This window comes from Eleutherodactylus coqui, chromosome 10, assembly GCF_035609145.1.
Source record: "Eleutherodactylus coqui strain aEleCoq1 chromosome 10, aEleCoq1.hap1, whole genome shotgun sequence".
NCBI classification, from domain to species: Eukaryota; Metazoa; Chordata; class Amphibia; order Anura; family Eleutherodactylidae; genus Eleutherodactylus; species Eleutherodactylus coqui.
Genome location: NC_089846.1, coordinates 113,828,211 through 113,854,247, shown reverse-complemented (window position 1 = coordinate 113,854,247; position 26,037 = coordinate 113,828,211). Strand labels below are relative to the sequence as shown.

The 26,037-nt window shown below is 44.4% G+C and overlaps 1 protein-coding gene across 1 annotated transcript in view; it reads right to left on the bottom strand.

Moving 5' to 3' along the window:
* The window catches only part of ALG13 (ALG13 UDP-N-acetylglucosaminyltransferase subunit), a 69,881-nt gene that overhangs the window by 29,484 nt on the left and 14,360 nt on the right, over positions 1-26,037 (bottom strand). Inside the window, 13 exon segments of the mRNA XM_066582113.1 lie at positions 965-969; positions 2,490-2,621; positions 2,786-2,886; positions 2,998-3,062; positions 4,105-4,213; positions 4,322-4,397; positions 4,723-4,900; positions 7,446-7,527; positions 7,687-7,759; positions 8,982-9,028; positions 9,973-10,023; positions 13,577-13,660; positions 17,751-17,946. Coding sequence (XP_066438210.1) covers positions 965-969; positions 2,490-2,621; positions 2,786-2,886; positions 2,998-3,062; positions 4,105-4,213; positions 4,322-4,397; positions 4,723-4,900; positions 7,446-7,527; positions 7,687-7,759; positions 8,982-9,028; positions 9,973-10,023; positions 13,577-13,660; positions 17,751-17,946 — 1,199 coding nt within the window.

Below are 26,037 nucleotides of genomic sequence, written 5' to 3'. Positions count from 1 at the left end.
CTGGACACACGAGGATAAGAAGATATGCATCAGGGTGGTGGTGGGGGGGGGGGGTCGATCGACGACAGGAATTCCAATTCCATGGATGCAGTGATATTTCTCAATGACTCCATGCAGAAGACAAACTTTGACAGAGATTTAACCTGTTAAGAGGTGCAGGCGGAAAACTTTGGCAGAGCATCAAGAGATGACCTTTTGAATCAGATGTCTGAGACATGAGTGAGCAAGGTCACCCTAAATATGGAAAAAGTAGTTCCCCCACCCTGGATGGTTTGGGTGGGAGTTGCCTTTCATGCAGAGGATTTAGTAAAGGTGGACTTGGCGGATTGTAGTCAGGAATATCATAAGTACATGGTTTGTAGGAGCTTTTGTTCCTGTGAGAATCTTTTTATCCAAGGTTTGTGGGCAGGAGCAAAAGGAACGAAACAGATGCCACTTCTGTGCAGATCTCACACAGCCGGTTTTGTTTTGTGTTATGGATGGGAAAAACAAAACCACCAGTGGCCTGAGAAATAATCTTATCCAGCCTGGTGCTTAAGAGAAGAGAGCCAAAAAAGGAAGACGTGCTAAAAACCGCTTAGAGGTGGTACCTGTAGCCCAGACTTTGAGCCACATAGTTTGGCCACCTCAGTTTCCTCTTGCCGCTGCGCGAGTCTGGCCATACTTAAGGTTTCACAAATAAAAAAAAAAAAAGTTTTCCAGCCTGCGCAATGTCTGATATTTCTTACGGAGAAGAGCCAGAAAGAATGCCACGACAGTTGCTCAGCCCATTCAGTAGTGATCCTACTGACTCAAGTAGAAGCAAAAATAAGGTGAAAGTGCCAAACCCACTGCCTCAAAGGAAGTTTTGGCTAGGGATTTCAGGTTTTTTTTTTTTGTCATATACATCCCTAAAGGACGAGGGATCTGCCACAGGCAGGGTAGTGTTTTTTAGATAACTGGGTTCACTACAGGGGAAGATGACCACTTCTAAAACAAGTCTTCCAGAAATCAGTACATGGCATACAAACACTTTGGCTTTGTGAAGCATTTTTTGGGGGAGGAAGGTTCCATTCTTTGGTCAACACATCCTCAAACTATGTATGAGTGGGGAAGACCTTAGAAGAATGCGTCGGGCATCTGAATGAAAAAGTTTCCGCAGGTGAAGCCAGTGCCTGATCCTTCACCTGAAGGGTGTCTTTCACTACCACAATCAAGCCATCAACCAGATAGGAGAGCTTAGATGCCTGTTCCTCATCCAAGTCAGAATCTTTAGTCTTTAGAGGAGAGCTCCGAACACATTGCCACAAGGACTGCGCTAGATGCCAATGCAGGGGAGCTAAACGATCACTTCCAGCGAAGATGCCTAGCCCGTTTCCAGGATCTTCCATGGCAAACGTCATCTGTAGCAGTTAACAGAGTGGTCCAGCCAGTCTATAATGGTGTTGGAGGCTTTAATAAGATTTGATACCGCTTGAGGGTGGAGCATGCCCATTCCAGTAATTGAAGACTAGGAGCGCAACAGCTAGTCTGAAGCCTAGGTTTGGGGGTGGAGGGTCAGGAGTACAGCAGTGCTCAGCTGTGAAACTCGTGAGAAAACTGCAGGCACAGGCGTGCACAGCCTCCCACAAAGTAAAAGTCCTATGGTGCTTGAAGAATGAATTCGACCCCACACTGCAATCTTCATCCCCAGGCAGCAGCAGCACAAATGGGCAATGGAAAGCAGAAGCAAAACCCTACATAGAAGCAAAACCCAGGATAAGTAGTCCGCAGCAGCCCAAAGGTCTTGGCCACACGAGTTGCTACCAGCGCCCTCCAGCACAAGAGCAGCAGCGTCCCCCAAGGTGTCGAAAGGGAGAAAATGGGTCTGTCTCTTAAAGGGAAGCCCCAGTGTAAATTGCACCAAAGCACATCCACCAGGAGCTCAAGACAGGTAGTGGTTTGGGAACAGGGTGAAGGGGGTTGCAGTGCAAGTGGGAAGAAAAAAAAAAAAAAAAAAGGGTCAGGAAGAGCGGGGTAGAGGAGAGAGTATATACCACAGAACTCTGGTACTCCATCAATGAATACCCCTGTTGCCCCTGCCTTTGGGTAGGAAGAGGGTGCTCCAATAGGGGGGCTACTATAGCTGGTGGGTCAGGGTCAAACTGATGTTGAACATGCCTCCATGTCTTTTGAGGATTGTGTTGACAGACTGATTAACTCCAGTCTGTTTGCCCTCCTCTGTAAACGTATACATGTGCAGGGACAGTTTCTTACAATGGACAGCACATGGATAGCATGTCCATGCACTGTCTGAGCCGAATTGTGCCCCAGATTCTCAGGTATAATTTTTTTTTTTAATATAGTCAGTGTGCAAGTAGCTTAATGGAGCCGAATACACAACAGCAGAAGCATATAATACATTTGTAAAGCAGTGTGGTCTACGAACAGTGTATAATTGGACAAAATCAGATGATGCAAGTAGACAATGTGAGAATTGTGTTTATTAGGCATCAAAAGTTTCAATATACAAACCAATGTCACTTTGGTAACCAGCAGCAATCTTCTGGTAGTTTGTTCCCTTGCGATTAGTTGACGAATTCCAAGCTGGTACAGGATTCACTTGAGTGACTGGTTTTAAATTAACAAGAGGGACAATGTGCCTGCAAAGCAATATATTTTTGGTTTAGCCCATATATGCACCACACTGAATTACAAGTGTATACAGCAGCCGTCCAAATTACTTCATGCAAGTTGCTTCCTAGGACAATAAGCCAACTGCTACCAAACAAGTTTTAATATGCATGCAGGTTTTTGGTAAACTTACTTTTCTGCCAGTTCTTCAATAAATACTGTAACAGAATTGGTGTCTTGCCCAACTTCTTGTATATGAGCATTGTAAAATCGCCCACCCGGCTCTAAACGCACCTAGAAATGTAAAAGTATTGTATACGCACTCTAATAAACCCACGTAACCATATTTAGGGTTAACAACTTGCAAAACAAAATTACACTTCCTTGTAGAAGAGTCTCACTGACCTGACACTTATCACCCAGACAGTAATGTCTTCCAGCAAACACCATGTATTCAGTTTTCTGAAGCTCTACAATGCAGCACAGAAGAAACATTAATAGACCTTATTGACTTCAAGGCAGAAAGTAGTGGGAATTATGAAGAATTTCCTATAAAGTGGCCAACATGAATGTGGAGAATCAAGGCCTTTTCACTGGTTAAAGTGTTCCCATGTAAAAAATATGTGTTAACGGTCGTCCTTCAAAGTCAGTCAAAATGTAAAACTTCATGATTGGTGGGGCCGCAACCTTTGGTACCCCCCCTGATCATCAGAACAAAGGGTTTTCTTTGACTTAGAGCCCTTTAACACAGAATAATCGTTCAGACAAGAAACCAACTACATTCTTTGTTTGCCCCTGGGTGACTAGTTCCCTTTAACCCTTTCCAATCCACTGTCTGACCTCTGAAGACATTATGATTTAAGGCTGTACAGCTCCAATGTTGGAAGGCGTCCGTCGGGGTTCTCTTACTGTATATTGCCAGCCTCTCTGCTGTCAGAACCTATCCAACACGTCACCTCATGCAGTACTGGCTTTAGCCAGCAGATAGCGCCGTTGTATAATGGCAGAAAAAGAGTAAGCCCCCTAGGAAAACCAGGATACAAATTGGATTGGAAAGGGTTAAAGTACTGAAGAGGTGTTTGATCAAGGTCTAGCATTGCAGGACCTGAAAGAGGACTGCCATAGTAGTACATGTGACTCTGGACCTTGCTCAGATATTAACAGTATGCTGGCATCCTGCTCTGTTAGGAAAGTGTTATGGAGGATGCCAAGTAGGCAGTCTCCTGGCTAAAGGACACAGGAACTTTTATGACCCTTTTTTTGGCTAAAGGTGCACTAAGTCAGAAATGATTAGTACATTCCAGCCCAAGCATATGTCGGTGTCTTTTTGGAAGCAGCTCTCCACTCTGGCCGATAGAAGGGTTTCCCTACTTGGAACATCTATGTTGTCTCTATGCTCTACTAGAAAGCGAGCTGTGGAAGGTCCCACAGGACACAGGGGGGTATTGCAAAAGTGATAAAAACCAATGATCTTTAACCACCAACAGCACTCACATGATTTAGCATGCTTACCTTTTCGGCTGTCCAGCCACACATCAAATTCTACATTTCTATAGATTTCTGGATCAAGCGCCTTCAAGACCTTGTATGGAAATGGCATTTTGTTTGGGTTTTCTGCCATCTAAAGAACAAGAAGATGCCACCCTTACAGTATCATAGTCCATTAGGGTTTCATATTATAAAATATACAACTATTTAGATTACAACGTGTAAGCTACACACATCAGACCTTCACTTCCTCTGTGCTTTGCTTGTTTTTGTCCTCCAAGGGATTGCCAAAATCTTTTTTCTCCCATTCTTCTTGTCTGAAAGGAAATATAGCTTTAATTCCTGTAGCATTTTAGCATTTAAGAAGAGGGAGCAAGGATGGCGACGACAGATAATGACTTCATATCCAAACATATGAGCATCACAAAGTCAGGGATGATCAGGGAAAGTTTTGGATATGGATTGGACCCCTTCCAATAAAGTCTGCACATGGCCATCTCACTCCACAAACTGGGGATTTAAGCTTTTTGTCAAGTATGTAGACATCACCTACAGTATATGTAGTCAGCTTAAGCATCTTCCTATAAGTGCATTACAACAGTAAAAGCTCCTTATAAAATGTGTAAGTGGCTGAACAGATACCTGCCATCAGCGTATATCTTGCTGTGTTCTGCAATGCATTCATAGTTTGCATCTTCGCTGCCGGTGGATGCACTGTTGCGGTTCTTCTTTGACCCACTTCGAAACAGCTCAACAGCAGCAATTAATTCTCGCTCATCTACTCCAAACACATCTCTGTATAGACATTCATACAGAACAGCTACAAGAAAAGATCAAGGGAAAGCATTCAAATAGGAGCATTGTCATATTGCTCTACTTTTAAGTTGTAGGGAAACCTCTTAACCCTTTCCAATCCACTGTCTGACGTCTGAAGACATTATGATTTAAGGCTGTACAGCTCCGATGTTGGAAGACGTCCGTCGGGGTTCTCTTACTGTATATTGCCAGCCTATCTGCTGTCGGAGACTATCCAACGTGTCACCTCACGCAGTACTGGCTTTAGCCAGCAGATAGCACTGTTGTATAATGGCAGAAAAAGAGTAAGTACCCTAGGAAAACTAGGATGCAATTTGGATTGGAAAGGGTTAAGTCTATGTTCACACGTAGCAGAATGTTAGTGTGGATCCGTGTCCCAACCCACATCCGTTACATGTAGATTTTAATGTGGATTTCACCTCCTTATTTGAAGAGCAGAAGTATGCTCAGAAAAATAGCATAAATGTGCCATCCTGTGATTGTCGGCAACGCAGGTCAATTTAGGCTACAAATTTTGTCCAGCGTGTGGATGAATTTTCCACAGCCAATCTGCAACATGTGGAGAAAAATCTAGAGGACTACAACAACATTTAAAGCTGCTTAAAAGTAGAGTCATTACAGTTAATGGCACCAGTTTGGGGGTACATGCATTTGTGTGCTTAACTTTCATAATTTTTTTGTAGGAAGGTGTAATCTTACATGAAAACCCTGAACAGACACTTACCTATAGAATAAACCAATGCAATGGGGAGAAAAGAAAAAAAAACAAAAAAAAAAAAAAAACTCATGGAACAAATACTAGTGAAAGGTTAGGTCAGGCCCATGTGGAATGCAGACAGATTGACAGGGTGCAGATAATTACATTATACTGTACAAGACAAACAAATTCATTAAAAGGGCAGATAAGTTGGAACGGAAAAGACCCAACCCAGGGGTAAAGACAGAGCTATTAGACGCAAAAAAAAAAAAAAAGGCAAATAAAGACATGTCATTTTTAATCACTTTATGAAAATTGAACCAACTCCTTGGACACCGGCTGTGTGATCCATCGTCAGCAGGGTGCCCACGACTACATACCATGTATAGAGTCTCCTCCCTGGCATCTTCCAAGAAATCCCGTCACTTCGGACCAGCACCATAAATTATTCCAGTAGGTGACGGAGTCGGGGGATGTTATTGTTATACTCACCAGTTTCCCACTGTTAAGTCTACACTAAGCATGAAGATCTGAGTCTTCATGAACAACATGTATGCTTTCCCATAGACATGTATGGGCAGCAAGCGCCCAGGATTCAGAGGAGAGTCATATGTTCATGCCCAGCACAGACCTCCCTGGGAACATCACCCCTTGAGTACAAGCTTACCCCCCCCCCCCATGCAGCAATATTCCCTTACAGCAACAATCCACTCCCTCAAACACCAAAACCTGCTGACAATGTAGCAATTTTTCACTACTACCAGACTGTCAGTAAATGAGCACTTTCCTTTACTGCAGAAGCAGCACTGGTTGGTTAATGCATGCACCTATCACATGCTTAGACTGTCTGACTGTCAGGCAAAGCGCTCATCGCAAATGAGCAGCAGTCAGTCGCAAACATCTTCTACAGAAACACACCTGATCAAATGTGTTTCTGGTATAACAGGAGCTTTCCCTCATGGGTTTGGATGTCCTGGATTTAAACATAACTTGGGCTACATGGAGGCTTTTTGTAAAGAAACTTTAAAATTGTAACCATTAGCTACAGTTGCAGTCCGGAGGAATACTTCGAGAAGAATGTGGTACACTGATGTGGACTCCAAAAGTTATAGTTGGGCAGATTTACTATTTCCAAGATTTACCAACTTGTCCAAAAACTGTGGCCTAACTGTGCCAAAAACTGTAAAATTGCATCATCTAATTTTTAGATCGTATTAGTAAATAAGCCCCAGTGTCTTATGTCACAACAGCAGCTGTCCTGCTCAGAACTTCCCCCTTGAGCCAGAAGAGGGAGCTACTCCTGTAGAGCCAGGCTACATGAATGGTCTTTTATATGAATGGCTCGATATATTTCCCCCCCCTCACATGTAAAGCCATACACAGCTTGCCCTATAGAGAACAGCTGATTACTACACCTTCAATAGCATCCAGCCAAATGCTTGATAAGCCAACATCCATTTCTCACGACTCCCAATTGCATGCTTGGTTTGGCTGAGCAGTCATGCGTTTTCCAATGGTCACAGAGTAGAGCAAGCCATATAGACACCCACCTGCGGCATTGACTTCTGTCCAGGAAGAATAAAAGGCTTGGGGTTGAAATTCAACGTACCCTATCCTTTACCAAACATTATCTGTTGGAGGAGTCAGGAGGTGCCCATAAGAGCCAACCGAACCCGTTAAAATTAGATCTGAAATTTTTTCCTTAAATGTGTATGGTGGCCCTCAGAAAAGCCACAACTGCATCTAAATGGCTTGAACTGGTTTAACTCCTTTTGTGTGTTCATGGTATTAAGAAAACAAAAAAATAAAAAAATACAAAAAAGGAAACAAAAAAGAGATTGTATATACATACCTTGACAAATGGCAGCAGTTGACTGGAAAGTCTTAGTAAATACAGAATCATAGTGCCAATTGGTGGAGCAACACAACATTACCTGTAAGGTAAACACCAATAAGGGGAAAAGGGGTTTAGAAGAAAACCACACCATATACAACGAGCCTTTAGTTTTTTTTGTATGTACATTGACGGCATCGTGCAACAAAAGGTGAACATAACAGCATTGATGAAAATAAGTTATCATTCCCCCACTTACCTTTCCATCACAGTTAAGATCAGTTGCATAGGTGGGTGGTTTACCAGGGCTTTTGTAAAGAATGAAGTTTTGGCTGAAAGAAGGGGATAAATTTTTTTGGAAATGTAGAAAGAAGATGACCAAGTTCCCCATAAGAGAACAGCATAATAAGATACACCAAGCAATGAGAATTGCAGAATCAAAGAAATTGGCACCATCAGACTCCTCAAAACGCATTTTGCAAAATGATCCTAGTCGGACTCTTCTCATGTGGTGTAACATATGCGTGTCCACCATGCTTCCACCATCAGCTCTCACATGTCGGTGCAGCTTCATTACTGCATCGATTTCTCAGTCTACAGCCCACGAGAAATCGCTTTTTCCTTGATACAGACACTGGTACCAAGGAGTGTATGATCTTCCCCTGAAGAGTTTGCACTGGTTCTTATGCTTTTTCTACACTGCTTATGTGGTCTCTCCTTTCTCCCCTTAAAATGCCTTGTGCGCGCTTTCCTCCCTGCATCTACCTTCCCAACCTCTCAGGGTGCTGCTGGGTCTGTCTCAGGAGCAACAGATCAGCCAGCTAAGTGAAGACATTTACGCCACAGTAGCAAGACTATAGCAACTTTTAAATTAAGACCATTTAGGAAATTGCTTAATATTTAGCATTTAACAAGCACATGAACAAAGTGACCGTTTTGTAAAGCCTACAAACACCTTTAAACTAAATTTTGTTTGTCCCCATGGCAGCATAACAATTTCAGAACTAGTTGTCAAGTTTTCAAATTCTTAGGCCCCCCGTCGACTGGCGTGGTTCCGCCGGCGGCAAAACGCCGGCGAATCACGCTGTCTGAAGCTTTCCATAACGTTGCTATGGAAAGTGCCGGCCCCGTGTCCATGAGCGGAAAATCATTGTGATTCTCCGCTCGCGGCTGGCAATTTGCAGCATGCTGCGAATTGCCACGATTCTCCGCGGTCAGCCTGTCAGTTTAGGCTGACAGCGGAGTTCCGTCTGTGGCTTCTGCTCCCAAGTGGCGGTGATCCACCATGGGATACCATAACGCCCGTAGACAGGGGGCCTTCGATATCATTTCTAACACTTAGGGTTCATTCACACGTGCGCCATTCATGCACACAAAAGTCATGAATATAAAATCCATTCTTTTGAGTGGATTATTTCACACGAGTGAATGGAAATAATAGCATCATGCTCGCCCGGGTGAATCTGCCCTTAGACAGATTTGGGAAGGCGTGGGTAACATTTAAGGAAACTAGTGCCTTAACCAGGTAAGTGAGACGTCTTAATTGTTACTCACTTGAAAATCAAGGAAAGGGCAGTTATCTCCAGTTGGCCCGCACTCTCCTATATGGAATAAAACAAGATGAGAAGCAGAAATAAAATGATGCCATTTACAAGGTCTTTCCTGTAAAAAGCAACTGCTTTTTTTTTTTTTTTTTTTTTTTTTTTTTTCACACACACAGCAGAACACGGTGTGATGTCTTTCAGTAGGTTGTATTTGGCTATTCAAAGGTCCGACTGAGTAGGACTGTCTAGGAACTGTAAAAACCAAACACTGTTTCAAGACTTCACACGGGGTTTTTGAATGCAGAGTTTGTTGTTTTTTTAAACAAATTGCAGACAACAAGCAGTTTTTGACGCATATTTGGGTAAAATTAGTGAATGGAAAGAAAGAGCTAGGGAAAAAAAGCCACTGTAGTCAGTGTATGAGAAATGGCATACTGAGGCCTGTTTCACACAGGCTCAAAAAAAATAAATAAACCATTTTGTAGCGATGAAACATCGCTACAAAATGCATGTATGTGAAGCTTATGGGTTCTTTCACATTAGATATTTTGTAGCCTGAAAGAACCCATTGGAAAGCATGAGCTTCACATACATGCGTTTATTTAGCGATGTTGCATCGCTATAAAATTGTGCGATTTTGTAGTCGGTGTGAAACAGACCTTAAGGGCGCCTACCCACTTGCGATTTTTTTTCCTGCGATGTTTTGCGTTTTTTCTCAAGAGCAATTAGTATAGAATGTGTTTTTGTCCATCTGGGTTTTTTTTTTTCCGTTTGGTGGGGTTTTTTCACATAGGAACTGTCAGTTGCATATGTGTCCTTATTTTTCTCTTAATGCACCCATGATTGTCAATGGAGGGCTGCGGAAAACGCCGCGTTTTTCACGCGCGAAAATCGGCAACGCAAGTGGGTAGGCGCCCTAAATCAGAACATTTTCTCATCTCGCTTCATTTTCTGCGCACACAAAATACCTTGCCTGTAAGCCCATCCAGCCAATTGCTTACCTTAGGATCTTCCAATCTTTCCAAGTACTTCTCAAAAGGGCCTTCTACATACTATATGAAAGGCAAAACATGTGGACACTATTAGAAAGCTGTTTTGTTTTATTTCATTTTTTTTAATAGGTATTCTCCCCACCTCCCCCATCAGGCAACACCTTATTGTAACTTTAAATGGATTAACCCTTTCCAATCCACTGTCTGACCTGTGAAGACATCATTTAAGGCTGTACAGCTTCAATGTTGGTAGACATCCGTTAGGGTTCTCTTACTGTATATTGCCAGCCTCTCTGCTGTCGCAGCCCATCCAACGTGCCACCTCATGCAGTACTGGCTTTTGCCAGCAGATAGCGCCATTGTATAACGGCAGAAAAAGAGTAAGCCCCTTAGGAAAACCAGGATACAAATTGGACTGGAAAGGGTTAATTAGCTTAAAAAAAAACCATCACTGCAAGTTTGACATTTAATCCCAGCCGCGGTTCTAGGCTAAATGCACACGTAGCATATTATATGCGGTGCTGCGGATTTGGGGGTAGATCCATGCAAAAAAAAAAAAAAATTTTTTAAATCAAAAGCCACATGTGGATTTTGATGCTGCTTCAGTCTCCTGACTTGAAGAGGTGAAATACATACTAATCCACAGTACAAACAAATATCCACAGCACATCAATTGCACATGGTTATTTCCACACCATGTGGATGAGATTTCTTAAAATCCAACTGGGTAATCCAGCACTCTCCCTAGAAACCCCTGACGCATCACAGGAACAGGTTTTGATTTTTTTTTTTTTAATTCACAACCCATCCTAGCTTCTTCCTAACAGATAGAAAATACATAAGAGACTCCGGCACTGATACTCAGTCCTTCTGACCATCAAGAAGTCAGCTAGATTAAAGAAAAAAAACAAAAAAAAACCACATTCTTTTGTACCTTATGTGTGCTGCCATCTTGGATAACTTTGTGAAAGCTTGAGTGGCCATAAACTTGAGTAGGGTAGAGTAGAAACACAAACCCATCTAGTCTGGGCTTATATAGACCAAGACCCGTTTGTGAATTAACCCTAATATCTTGTCCTATTATGCCAGACGCCCTGCTCCCTCCAAGTTTTTGGTAACTATCTCCTTCTAGGGAAAGAAAGCAAAATTACAGCTTCAAACCTTCTGCTAGTGTCTTTTATCCAAGACCAGGCAGGAATAATATCAGCCCTCCTCCTGCCCGATCCCTGGTGTCATTGTTGCTTAGACGTTCTTCTCTGATCGGGGAAGGAGTTGCCAAACATAAGACACTTTCTCCTACCTCTCAACATACCACCTTCCATCCTCCTAACCGATCCATCTTTCTGCTTTCTAAAGCAGTAAAAGGGGCCTTTTAAAAAGGAAGTCTAAATGTTTTTTTTTGTTGTTGTTTTTTTTAAGTCAGAGGCTTTTTTCAATAGGTCATCAAAAACCAGTCCAAACAGATCTTCTCCTTGACAGGGAATAGCACAATCTGTTTTGTGATCAAAGATCTCCTGACCAATTCTTAAGCCATAATGCTCTACGAGTCGGGTTAGTCTGGGATGACATTCTAGCCGAAAGTTACCGCATGCACAGAAAAATCAGCCATGAAACAAACTGCCCTCTGGATAATAGGCAAAGGGGAGAGTAATGGACAAAGGTCTTGGAGTCCTGTCAGCTGCAACTCTAACTACTGCAACCAAATAATTAATGCTCTTGTAGTATAGGTAGCAGCTGGATTAGGTTTAACAGAGGCTGATGACGCCGAGGCCTTTTTAAGAAAACTCACTGCCTTTCTAACCAAAGGGTCTTTAAGCAATCCCATGTCATCAAAAGGTAAAACCAGCCTCCTTGAAAGCCTTGCGATAGCTACGCCAATTTTTGGAGCCTTATCCCGACTAGCAGAAACCTCTAAAGGATACTTCCTCTTTACCCCTTTTGGCATAACATCTTTTGGCAGTTTTTCCTATTTTTTTTTTTTTTTAACTCAGGCAAGAACACGCTTCTGCACCAGGAAGGTCCTAGGTTTGCAGTTTTCTAATTCTGCAAATAAGGTCTTAAAATAGAACGAGACTCCTTTGGTGCCTCCATTTCCATGGCGGCTCTAATAGCTTTTAGAAGCTTATCTGTAACTTCAGGAGTGAAGCAAGGACAGCCTTCCTCAGAACCATCAGAGGAGGAGAAGCAAAAAAAACAGCTAAAGTAAATTCACCAGGTTTAATAATATCGCTACCTCAGAATCCAAAATGGGATTCAAAAAAACAAAAAATTCCCCTTGAGTTACTAGGGCTCTTTAAAACATTTTCTGTCTTTTATAGTTTTTAATCTTAGACATTAAATTTATATTTTTAATACAAAAAGAGGGTGATTGTTCTGAAACATTATGCTGTATACATTTCCTACATAGTTTCTTGCTATAGGTACTAGGCAAGTTTATTGAATACAGAGCACACCACGTTTTGTCATTTGCTTCCTTGGTCTTTCCTACAAAAGAACCTATAATCAGATATTAGAACAGGGCCAAAGACCCTTAAGACCATCACTGTAATCCGGAAAATACCAGCGGTGGAGTAGGGCCAAAGTTGTCATGGAAGGTTCAACCATTATTAATTTCAGGCGCCGCTACTAGAATTCACAACATTGGAAGCGACGCGGCCTATGACAGTAGATCCTCCCCTCTGGAACAAAGCATGTGAATCACCATGGAGGAACCAGGAGTAGGCAAAGACCACTCCACATATTGCACTCCTGGATGGCACAGCATCACAGAACATAAGAGGATCCATAAGACTGCACAAGTGATGCTCCTAGACCAGGATCCCCTGATATAAGGCTGGTAAGGAACCAACTGATAACCATCAGGTGAGAAAAAAAAAAAAATTTAAAAAATAGGTCCTTCCTGCACCCACCCTGTCAGCGCAAGTGGAAAAGTTCCACCTTTTCATCTTCAGTTTTCCTGTCCTTGCGGGTAGAGCCTTTTTCTCTCCTGGTGCATTCATGGGTGAAGGGAAAAGACTGTTTTGCAAAGTCCAAGTTAGAGACCTAACTTGAACCATTATGAGAAGCTGTGGCATGACTAGAAGAGGACTGAACACACACACAGCATCCCAGAAATATTGATGAACTGAAATAGACTTGCAGGGATGAACTGTTCAAGATTCCCCCTCAACATCATGCAAATCTTTTTTTGCAGCTGCCCAAAATGTCTGAGGCGACTGCTGTTAACAGAGGGAGGGGGGGGGGGGGACAGAGGTTGGGGATCTATTGGTTATTAAATTCAAAGACGAATCACAAGGACAATGGTTTGTGTGTACGTTTTATTGGATTGTGTTTGCTTATAATCATAATGTAGGCTGCATCCACGCCCAATTTTTGGTGCGATTTTTACGCATGAGTTTTTGTTTTATTTTTTTCTTTACAAACAGACACAAAGGTAAATAAAAGCATCGCTCCTGTGAGTAGTCCCATTCAGATCAATGTGTTTTATTTCAATGCAGCTTTAGTAAGCCATTAGACACCATGGAGGGGGGGGGGGGGGGGTGAGCAGCTGTAGCATTGATACAGTATAACTTTCTAGGACTAGTTACTTGCAGATAGATAAAGTTGAACTTACAGAGTCAAAGAGCTTTTCATTCTTCCTCATGTATAACACGCACATTTTTCGGATTTCATTGTGGTGAATCTGGCAGTAGAAGAGCTGAAAAATATAACCAGAACAGATAGGTTTAAAGAGAAAAAAAGTATATCTACACATGTTACAAAAGACTGGGCTAGACTAACCAAAACGTAACTACAAAACACATTGAGTGGTTTATTAAAAGGGTATTGAATTGTCAAAGTGGTGACTAGCCTGGTGGACATTCTCTAAGCTCATCATGCATCTGCTGTGCAACATTTTTCGTATCCATCTTTAATAGAGATGAGCGAACGTGCTCGGGCACGCTCCTTTTTCGCCCGAATACCGCGAATTCCGAGTACTTCCGTACTCGGGCGAAAAAATTCGGGGGGCGCCGTGGCGGCACGGGGGTTGGCAGTGGGGAGTGGGGGGGAGAGGGAGAGAGAGAGGGCTCCCCCCTGTTCCCCGCTGCTCCCCCCCGCACCGCCCCGCCTCTCCCCGCCCCCCGAATCTTTTCACCCGAGTACTGAAGTACTCGAAAATGGCGGTACTCGGGTGCGTAAGTACTCGAAACGAGTACATTCGCTCATCTCTAATCTTTAACCCTTTCCAATCCAACTTGTATCCTGGTTTTCCTAGGGGCCTTACTCTTTGTCTGCTGTTATACAACGGCGCTATATGGTGGCTAAAGCCAGTACTACATGAGGTGACACGTTGGATAGACTCCAACAGCAGAGAGGCTGGCAATATACAGTAAGAGAACCTCGACGGATGTCATCCAACTTCAGAGCTGTACAGCCTTAAATTATAATGTCTTCAGAGGTCAGACAGTGGATTGGAAAGGGTTAATGGAGGTATTTCACCGTGGTGAAACTTGTTAGGAATATAACAGGTCAGCAATTAATTGTCTGATCACCAAGCATCGTTGTGGCTAGCTGTACATTTCCCCAGCCATTCATTTGCTAGAGGGACCGGCCAGGGACTGCTGATACTTTGTGACAGAGGAGTCCTGCATGACTAGTATTATGGAAATTGGCTTTTTATTGAAACAAGCCCTTACTAGATTTGACACATTAGGTTGCAGTCACACGGGGCAGAATGACCGCCGCGGGATCGCCCGGAAATTCCACGAGATTTCCACAGCAGAAATGCAGCTTCAAAACTCGCACCGTTCAGCGCAGGTTTTAAAGTGGTTTCGCCGCCTGCATTCCACTGCGGTCACTTCTCCCCATAGAGAGGATAGACGGCCGCAGCGAAGACTGTGATAAAACTGACATGCCGCGGCTTTGAATTCTGCGCTGCTTGGCCGCAACAGCTTCTCCACAGCGTGTGGATGAGATTTTGGGAAATCTCGTCCACTTTGCTACTTCATCCTGGGATAAAGATTGCCAACGGAATTTTCGTGCAGAATGTCCGCACGGAAATTCTGCGGCGATTCCGCCCTGTAGGAACTCAGCCTTATGTTTTTTGTTTTTTTTTAGTAAAACAGACTTATCTACTTTTAGGTGGGCTCACACAAACATATTTGCATTGGACATTACGCAGTAAACGGGGGTCAATAAAAATATCTTGATTTTCACTGTTCAAACACTTGACTATATTTATTGCATATGTTACAATGCGCAAGTAAGAACGTAGCATGTTTTATTTTACCGTGTATTACACGAGCAAGATCCCCATAATTCTCTTCGGGTGTGTTTGAAAAGTAGTGCATATGCAATTACATTGCGTATGTGTGGCGATTTCTATGTTGCTGCAAACACGAGAAGTTAAAAAAAAAAAAAAAAAACACAGGAAGTCCGTACAGGACAGCGCATGTAGAAATACAATGTACATGCACAGGCATTAAGTGACCAAAAACGCAACAATAAGCAGGGATACACATTCCTTACACCCGTAAAACACTGCAACTTGTATGCAGTGTATTACCATACGGTCATGTGAGCCCGGCCCCAAGTCACTGCGGTTCTTGCGCAGACGGCTTACACGGAAGTCAATGGCAGCCGTCCGGCATAATGGCCCGTCCGCAATTGAAACTGCAGACGGGCCACGGATTCCTGTGGAAAAGCACTTAAAAAAAAAAAAGTCTGTACTGCACATGTCCGAGCGGACCATCAGCAGTACAGAGAAAGAAAGATGTTGGCTACACACGGGCACTGCTGAGGGCAGGGTTGGATTCCACTGGGGGCTCCTGCATGTGAAATCCAACCAACCCATGGGCATGAGGCCTAACACGTCTATCCCTGGACTCCTTTCATACCATAAGCCTATTGTTTAGGGCTTAAAGCAAATGACTGAAAAACAAGGTAGTGCTTGACCTTACTAACCCTGCAGAAAGTTCTACATTGTCGAGTTGTTTGCAATACCCTTTTTAAACTTTGAAGAGTTGATAAAGTCTAAATTTAGGGTGGTTTCACATCTGCACTCGGGGTTCCGGTCTCCTGCTCAGTTCGGGGAGCCCCCTGACCGAATGGCTCCACCTTGTGATGAAACCAAATGGACCTCATTGATTATAATGGGGCAAGTTTGCCTCCCGCTCATCTGCCTGGTATTTTACCGGATGAAAACATGCTGCAAGCAGCGCCGTTTATGACAGCGGACACCCGGCGGCAGCAGTCCCGATAATAAGACTACATAAGACACAAATACATATTTGATATCGCCGCGTCCGTAAACGTGCGATCTATCAGAGGAATGCATTATTCACCCCACACGGTGAACGTAGTCGGGGGGGGGGGGGGGGGTTGAGAAAGAATGCAAGAAAAGTGATTTTTGGTCGCCGCGTCTCCAAGAAACAAATGCAATAAAAAGTAAATCAGAAAGTTGTAGGTATTCCAAAATAGAAGCAATGAAAACTACAGGACATCCCCCAAAAATGAGCCCTCGCACAACTATGGTGATAGAAGAATAAAAAAAGTTATTGCACGCAGATGACTTAAATATCTGACAAAAAATTAAAGTACAGTAAAAAAACGGAAAAAAAAAAAAAAAAGCACACACATTGGTCTGGTATCATAGTAATCGCACTGACCCATAGAATAAAGTTACCAGCTCATTTTTTGTTGCAGTGTGTACATCGTAGAAACAAGATGCACTGAAAGATGGCGGTATTTTGTTTTTTTATTTTAGTCCACTTGGAATTTTTAAAAAGCTTTTCAGTACATTAAATTGCAAAACTACAACTTGTCCCGCAAAATACAAGCCCTCAGACAGCTACATTGATGGATAAAGTAGTTATTTTTTTTTTTTTTAAAGGGGGGGTCACTAAAGGGATTAAGGGATTAAGCCCTCAATGCCAAAATCAACTCCATCATTAAGGCCCCCTTCACATGAGCGTGTTCACATATGCAAAATCTGTACACTGAGAATAGACCCCGTTGATTTCAATGGGTTCGTTCACAGGTAGCGTAGTGTGCCGGCAAATTTTCGTTACTTGCAAAAAAAAAAAAAAAAAAAAAAAAAAAGTGTTGTATCATCCTGAGGATTTGCGCACCGAAAATCCCCATAGAAGTCAATGGGGATGCGCAGGTGCACGCACTATGCTAGAAGCAGCATGAAACCCTGCGGAATTGCACAGGAAACATGCGGAACTCATCGGACTAATTTGCCACTTCAATCGGTCTCTCTTTGCTGCGCATAGAAGGAACGTGCCGGGAGGACGGAAAAAGCAGAGCAAAATACGCCAATCTGTGTGCAAAAAAAAAAAACCACCACAAATACGCGCAAATATGCATAAGGTCGTGCGAGGGACAGCCGAGTTATGTGCCAACTATATATGAGAGAAAGGCAAGGTCAATGACAAGTTAACCTCGGCCGTGTTCACACCTGGGCCTTTACTTCCATCCAGCTGGGGCATATTGAGAGCGGCTGAATGGGGAAAAAAAACAAAAAACACACAAACGAAAAATGAAAGCAAACAGATAGTTTTGCATTTGCTTCCATTTTCCACCAGCTGCAATGGTAAAATGAAAAACAAAAATTATATTATATATATATATATATATATATATATATATATATATATATATATATATATATATCTCCTAAAAGTGAATCCTATCCGGCCTGTGGAGAGCTCCTCACATGAGAGCCCGTCAACATGACTGAAGTTTCTGACTATGGCGGCCGGCGGTAGTGCGGGCCGGAGGGGGCGCTCTCCTCACACCGTTACCTGCTCGGACACCGCTCGGAAGAGGCACGACGCGTCCTTGGCCGTCAGCTTTCTGTAGAGCCCCAGGCTGCCCAGATACTCGTCCATGGTCACCTCGTTGAGGGACTTCTGGCCGAAGTATTTCTTCCAGCCCTTGTGCATGGCGTCGGCTGTGGTCGGCGGCGCTCTGCCCGCTCCTCTGCGCAGCCACAACTGACTACAATGTATCAGTCCCGCCGGTGTAGAGCCGGAACCGAGGAAGTCAGACTTCCTTAAAGGGAAAGTAACCCCCCCCCCCCCAGATATTAACCCTCTCAGCAGCACCCCTCCCATGCAGTCATCATGGCTGCCTGTAGTTCTGTCACACTGCCTCCAATTACAACTTCTGTGACTGAAAAACTACAGGTAGCTGGCTATGCTGTCACACGAGCATACGCATTACCCGCGCAGTTTTTGCATACGTAATACGCACTACCAATCTCCCATAGGCTTTTAGTCGTGTGTGAAAAAAATGGCGGCATGCAATATCTTGGTCCGCATTAGATAGTGTGGGGATTGGTGGCACGCAGCAAGTACGCATGCCATCGCGTGCCCGCACGGCAAACACGGTCATGTGAGCCCGGAGATGTATCAAGACTGTGCCCTGCGGAACGCCATTGGAATTCTCCACATATTACGCACCACAGCATCGTGCTCCGTTCACACACACTATTTCTATTCCACTGCGTTATTTTTGTTACCCGCGGCACATTCCACGTATTTTTTTTACGTCCGCACACTTGTTATTTCAAACGCCTTAAAAAACGCCGCGTATTTCAGGAATGTTCCGGTAGAGGGGCGTACGAGGAAAACGCCAGTAAAAAAATCAAAAACAGGAGCGGGCTAAATTTTGGGGAAAAAAAGCCACAAACCAAAGCGCTTCTTATATTTTGCGCTTGATTTTCCACTTCATAGAATGTTTAGCCAAAGCATTTTTGAGGGAAAAAAACCAAAACACGTAATTTTCAGCAAAACAAAACACCTTTTTGCCGCAGTTCTTGGCGCATGTGAAGAGGGACTTGGGGGAGCAGAAACAACGCAATACCTGATAGACCGCAGTGTATCAGAGGGCGGTACGGAAAATAGCAAAAAGGCTGGAAATGCACGTAATTTCTGACCTAGAGCCGCGGCGGCCCAATGACACGGCCTTGCTTTATACTTCCGCTTCTTTCTATCCACTTCTGGGTCAAGTAACGATACAAATATTTCTCGTGGTCGAGTCGCGGTTTTGAGGGGTCATTTGCAGTAATGGCTACCGTTTTGCTATATGATATTTGGGCACTTGTGGGTTATCGGTCACCACTCGGATTTGCCGCGGTTTTGCCGCTGAAAAATTGCTTCTGCAGCAAAACCACTTCAAAGGTTCTTTTTGGCCGCTTTTTTGGCGTGGAAATTCTGCAAGAGTCTTTTTCCACAGCGCTTTTTTACTTTTGCAGCGGATTTTGCTGCGTCCGTGGAGGCTATGGGCAAAAAAAACGCTGCGGAAAATCTAAAACAATTGACATGCTGCATATTCTAAAACCACGCCGCTGCTGCATTTCCGCAGTGCGGAAGAATTTCACCCTGTGAGAACAGCTTTTTGGCCAAACACATTTGGATTGCACTACGAACGCAGCAGTTTTGCCGCAGAGCGGATATGCAACGGCAAACTGCAGCAAATCTGCAGCGTGTGAACCCAGCCCAAGAGGTCATATTTATATACCAGGGTGTAATAAGTCTCGTCGCTTACATCACACACGTTCATACGGCGGAGGCTGCAGTACAGGCGGCTGCACTGGCCGGGATGTGAAATCCACTTGGGCTCAGCTGTGCTAGTGGAATTAGCGAGCACTCAGACTGGCAGCTGTGGGGACCCGAGCCCGAGTCCTGCTACAATCACCTACACAGATGAACTTCACAGAAAGGTTGTGTCCATGTAGGGCAGTTGTGGGAAAATCAGTAAGGGCCTTTCACACAGGATGGAATATTCCTCAGCAGCGTTGCTGCATACAGCCTCCTGCGGGGGATCCAGAGCCACAATCCGGGCTGTTATCCTGCAGATTTTGATGCAGAATTAAAAATAGCCAAATTCTGCCAGTGATTTGCACAATTTGCAGTTGGACCTGCGGGTTTTGGTGCGGCGTTCAACAGCAGTGGATTTGGCTGCGTCCTGCGGTGTAATTCTATCTCATGTGAAAGGTCCTTTAGGCAGGGTTCACACAGGGCGGATTCCCGTCGGAAATCTCGCGGGTTGGCCGCAGCAAAAACCGTGAGATTTCCGCTGGGAGAACTGCCGCGGTTTAAGCCGCGGCGGCTTTGAAGCGGCCCAGCCGCTCGCTTTTCCGTTGCGGCCGGCTCTCCCATAGAGGAGAGCGCGGCCGTGACATAAATAAACAAAAAAGAAAAGGTAAATAGACATGCTGCTTCTTTTGAAACCGCGGCTGCGGCGGCCGCAGCCGCGGTTTCAGCCGGATTTACCGCAGCGGATTAGCCTTCCCGTGTGGACGAGGTTTCTGAGAAACCTCGTCCACATGGCTGGCTAATCCCGAGATTAGCGGCTGCGGGCGGATCTGCTGCGGCAAAACCGCGCTAAATCCGCCCTGTGTGAACCCAGCCTTAGGGCTCCCACACACTTGCGTTTTTTAAACGCTGCGATATCGCTGCGTTTTTTTTACGCGATTGTCAATGGGACTTTCTAATGTTAAAAACGCAAGTTTGTGCTTTCGCAATTTTTGTGCGATGCGTTTTTAACATTAGAAAGTCCCATTGACAATTGCGTGAAAAAAAACAGTGAGATGCAGCGTTAAAAAAACACAAGTGTGTAGGAGCCCTTAGGCCACATGCAGACGGCCGAGTCGGATCCCGCTGCGAGAATTCTTGCAGCGGGACCCGACCTGAGCCCCTGCAGGGACCAGTGTGGCGCTCACCTCTCCCGTGGCTCTGGCTCTGTGATGTGCCGGGTGCCGGCCAGCCGGCCCATGCACAGAGCTGAGCCGGCGGCCCGGGAGTGACATTTCTGTGCGGCGCTCTGCCAGACCGACACAGAAATAGAGCGCGCCGCAATTTGTTTTCTGCGTGCATTTTCACACGGACAAATCGCTGCCGTCTGCATAGGATTGCGTATTGTAATGCAGGTGGAAATTCTGCGGGAAATCCCGCTGCAGAATTACCGCCCGTGTGCAGGGGGCCTTACTCATACAATATGAGGAGTCCAGGTGCCGGCCATAATCAGTGTTTCTCCGCCTCCGTTTTGCAAGGAAGAAAGGTTGCTGTGTAATAGATGCCCACGACCGCTTCACACATAGGGCAAATACTATGCAAATCCACTGCATTTACAGTACAAGCCGTGTGGGGGAGAATTTTAATATCCTCAGCACATGTGCAGCATGCCTATTTATATTGCAGATTTCTGTTACCCATTTCAACCCATTCAATAAGGCTGGGTTCACACAGGGCGGATATTCCACGGTTTTTCCGTTGCGGTTTTGACGCAGAAGAAATGCTTCTGCGGCAAAACCACTTCAAAGGTTAATTTGGGCTTGCGGATTTTGCTGCAGATTTTCGTGCGGAAAAATCCGCAAGCGTTTTTCTCCGCAGCGTTTTTTTACTTTTTGTCGCGTATTTGGTGCGGTTTTGGCTGCGTCCATAGAGGTCTATGGATAAAAAAGCGCTGCGGAAAAGACCAAAGAATGAACATACTGCAACCACGACGCAGTTGCATTTCTGCAATGCGGCTGTGTGGAAAAAAAAACGTCCTGTGAGAACAGCTTTTTGGCAAATCTCATTTGTGCTGCATTGCACTGCAAACGCAGCGGTTTTGCCGCAGTGCGGATATGCAACGGCAATCCACGGCAAAACTGCGGCAAATCTGCCCTGTCTGAACCCAGCCTAAAAGGGTTAAAATTCGCAGCCGATCTGCTCCAAAAACTGCAACCAAATCCACACCATTTAGTTGCAGATTTTGACCAATGCAGATTTGCAGCCGGTTTTCTGCAGTGAAAACCCTGATTTATCTTGTGTGAATGTACCCTAAGGGCTCCTCCCCACTGGCGAGTGCGATATCGCGCTCCCCACCATGTGAGAGCCTCGTGGCGATGCTGCCACCGTCCCCATTGAAAACAGTAGGTGGTGCGATGCTGCGCACGCACAAGACAGGACGTGCCTCGATTTGCTTAACCACATAGCATCGCATCGCGGTGCCATGCGAGAAAACATCGCTCATGTGTGCGGCCCCATTCAAAGGAATGCGGTTTATATTTGTGCGACATTTGTGCGTCTTGCAATGCACAAATTTTGCGCGATTTTATCACCTCAGGCTGCCTTCACACGGGCGAGAAAATCGCATGAGATTTGTGTATTGTGAGACGCACAGATATGAAGACCATTCTTTTGAATCAGGTCAGACACATGAGCGATGATTTCCTGAATGGCACTGTGATGCGATGCAGGAAACAAATCGCGGCAAGTTCTATCGTGCTACGTGCTCTCGCATTGCAGCACCCATTGCTTTCAATTGGGCCAGCAGCAGCATCACACCAGATGCTAGGGGCACGCGATGCAAGGTCTCCCATTGAAAATAATGAGAAACTCTGCGATCCTTCGCCTGGGCTGTCAGCCCTTTCACAGGCTGGGGATTCTACTTATGTGACCAGTTTACAGGCCGTCACCAGGCCAGAAGCCCCGGTGACGTTACTGACCATACATTATGGAGCCGGAGCGCCAAAATAGAGCGCGCTGCGTATCTTCTTGCATGACCGAAATGAGCATGAAAAATACGCTTATGGGAACGAATCCACTGAAATCAATGGGTTTTATTCATTGCCTATTGATTGCTGCGCAAATACGGTCGTGGGACACAGGCCCAGGGGCTTATTCAGACAAGCGTATATCGGTCGGGTTTTCACGCCCGGACGATATACGCTGTCCCTCTCTGCAGGGGGAGGAGGCAGGATGGAATGGGAGTGGGAGCAGTGCACGGAGCTCCCGCCCCCTCTTCTTTGTTCCATTTTTTTTTCAAAAAGAACAAATAGCGCCGTCAAATGGAAGAGAAATAAATGGAAATATTTCCAGTTTTAATAAAAACCCAATGAAATCTTTTTTTAAATTACTTAAAATAAACAAACAAAAAAAAACTATTGTATTTGCATCGCCCATTCCACAACACATAACATTTTTCATTTTTCCACTAAAGGAGCTGTGCGGAATCTGTGTTTTTTTTCTTTTTTTGCGAGATGAGTTGTAGTTTCCATTGGTGTCATTCTGGGGTGCATGTGACATTGTCTTCGTCTTTTTATTGCATGTTTTTCACCATCCCAATGAACAAAAACAGCGATTCTGACATTGTATTTTTTTTCCTGTACATCATTGACTGTTGGGGTAAATGACAATATTTTATAGTTCCAGTGATTACAATAGTGGTGATACCTATTATGGATATATGTTTTCCATAAAAAGTGGGTTTGTGTGGAAAACAGTTTTTATCCCTGCTCTTCATCCGTCTGCCCACCAGAGGGCAGCATGACTACCCTGTGGTGCAGGAGATGTCAGACTGCAGGGAAGTCGAGATGCTTGTGGGTAATGCCTTGTTACTACAGATGTAGGCGCTATTCTTCTTGTCTCTCCGTGCGCACTGCGGCTGTGTGTGAAGCAGCATCCACAAGGGACAATTTTCCTGCAAAATTCATTCAAATGAACAAAATGCGCAATGATCGTTACGTCTAACCTCAAACCCATCGTTTACTAATTGTTTACTATTCGTTTACTTTTCATTTGTCGCTCACTTTCAACCAGTATACAAATCATCGCTGGTTCGCTGACTTCTCGCTGCGTCTAAACGCTCACATGGAATGTAAAGCGCTGAGCCAGAAGTCAGCGATACTCAGCAGTGATCTGCCCGAGCGCTAATGATTAGCCGTGACATCACCCGCTCCTACAGATCGTTTAGCGGACAGTCGTCCCGTGTAAATGGGGCATAAGTGAAGGAGGACTCACAGCCTGCACACTGATGCTATTGGGGAGAGTATGGCACTAGCAGTATTTGCGGACACACACCCTGCCGTAGGTGTAACAGCGCTCACCGCTTCGGTGCGAAGTTGCATCTGACTGAGGGGAATTTCTTCGCCGGCCTTTTAAACTCCGCGCCAGAGTGCACGAGTTTGAAAAAAGCCGCGGGAAGATAGGTGCCACCCGATCTTCAGCACACGCAGTATTTACTGTAGGGCCGGTCCTATCTTTTCTCAGCCGTAGTATTCACAGCTGAGAAATCCCGAAAGTGAAAACAAAACCTCCGAAATCCCATTGAAATCAGCGATTTCCTTTTCCCTTTTATGCGGCGGTGATTTTCCCGGCCATGTAAGGGGAGAAAAACACGCTCATGTGTTTATGCCCTTACTTTACAGCTTTCTGTGGGCACGGTATAGCATTCAGTGAGTACTGGCAATCTAGAAAGTGGCACAATATGGCAGTATGAGTGGAAGCACCTCAAAGAGAACTGCTATCCATATGTCTTACTAAGGACTAAGCGCAGTAAATATACAGTGCTTGGTCCTGGATTTTAATTCCGCCCGATAGCAGATGTATGGTGCAAGATTAAAGCCTCTGTTCTGCAATGAAGCAGGAGCAGATCAGATTGTCAGCTGTTAGTCACAGCCGAGGACCCAGAGGAGAAGGGAGAAGCACTTTTTAACCACTTTTGCCTTCTCCTTTCCCTGGAACATAGCGCTCAATGAGCGCTATGTACTAAAAAGTGGAAGTGTTTCTTCCACTACGCTAGCCGTCGATCATGTGACTGCCAGGTCCCACTGTTACAGAAGGGCTGCATGGTCCTATCAGACCCTGTTCAGCTCTGTTAGTGACGATGTTTTCCACTGTAGCTGGGGGATCCATAGGAGCACCAGTTACAGTGGAAAAGTGTAATGAAAAAAAAAGACCATATGAATGTCCTCCAGAGGTCTTATATGATGGCAAAGAAAATAGTTACAGGAATTAAGTAAAAAAAAAAATTACAGAATAAACTAAAAATCTATACATAAGAAAAAGAAAATGACCCAAAGCCAACGCCAACTAAAACAGTCGCCGTATGCGCCCTGTAATTCAAGAATACATATTATATATCAAAACATCCAAAACAAAATGAGGAGCCCGATACCGTACTTTATTTTAGGGTAATTATACTAATTAAAAAAAACAACTATGAATGTTAAAAAATTCCTTTTTTAGCTTTTTACCCCTAATAAAACTAAAAAAAACAGGAAAAAAGTCAGTGAAAAAGATATTAATAAGTAGTCCTATATGTCACGGAAGTAAAAAAGGCAGAAAAAAAATTTTGGTAGCTAAGGGAAAAAAAATAGGGCATTAAACCACCACATGGTCAACATCCATAAAGTGTCTGGTCTTTAAGGTACAAAACAGCCTGGTTCTTAAGGGGTTAAAAATGGATATAATTGAAGGGGACTCAGAGCAGCATCCAGCCCCCATGATCCAGGGTGGAGAGCTGCTCAGTGGAGTTGGTCTGTCCAATTATTACATGGTTGGCCATTTCATAATATCATAGTATATAAGGCCGAAAAAAGACATCTGTCCATCCAGTTCAGCCTATTAACCCTCAATGTGGATCCAGAGGAAGGCAAAAAAACTCAATGAGGTAGAAGCCAATTATCTCTATTTTAGGGAGAAAAATTCCTTCCTGACTCCAATCTGGTAATCAGAATAATCCTGGGATCACTCATCCTTCTGAGGTTATTAATGATTATAACTAGAGATGAGCGGGCATGCTTGTCAGAGCTTGGTGCTCTGTCGAGCAGTAGCATACTCGAGAGTACTCGTTACTCGAGCGAGCACTACGAGGCTGGCCAGATCAGGTGACCTACGAGCATAAAAACTCAGGTCACCTGATGCTCGCCTCACACGGAGGCTGGATTAGGCGAGGGACAGAGCTGCTGTCAATCAGGGAGAGTGCTAGTGTAGTTTAGAAGGAGCGTGTAGGCAGGGATCCATTGTGCAAGAACCCAACAGTTCTTTTTAGGACTACAACTGTACTATTGTGCTTTAGCAGTTTGGCTGGCTGGGAGCAGTAGTGCGCACCAACCATTCACAAGCATCCCGGCTGTATACTGCATACTGTTACCGGGTTTATGCAGTATACTGCTAGTGGTGTACAGAGACTAGATAGGTAGTAACAAAACTCCTCATTTTTCATTTTTGTATTTTTGGGGGGGCTTAAAGCGTACGCTATATACCCCTGTGTGTGTCCTGTCGATGCATGCTATCTAACTTGACTGTAAGCAGTTTC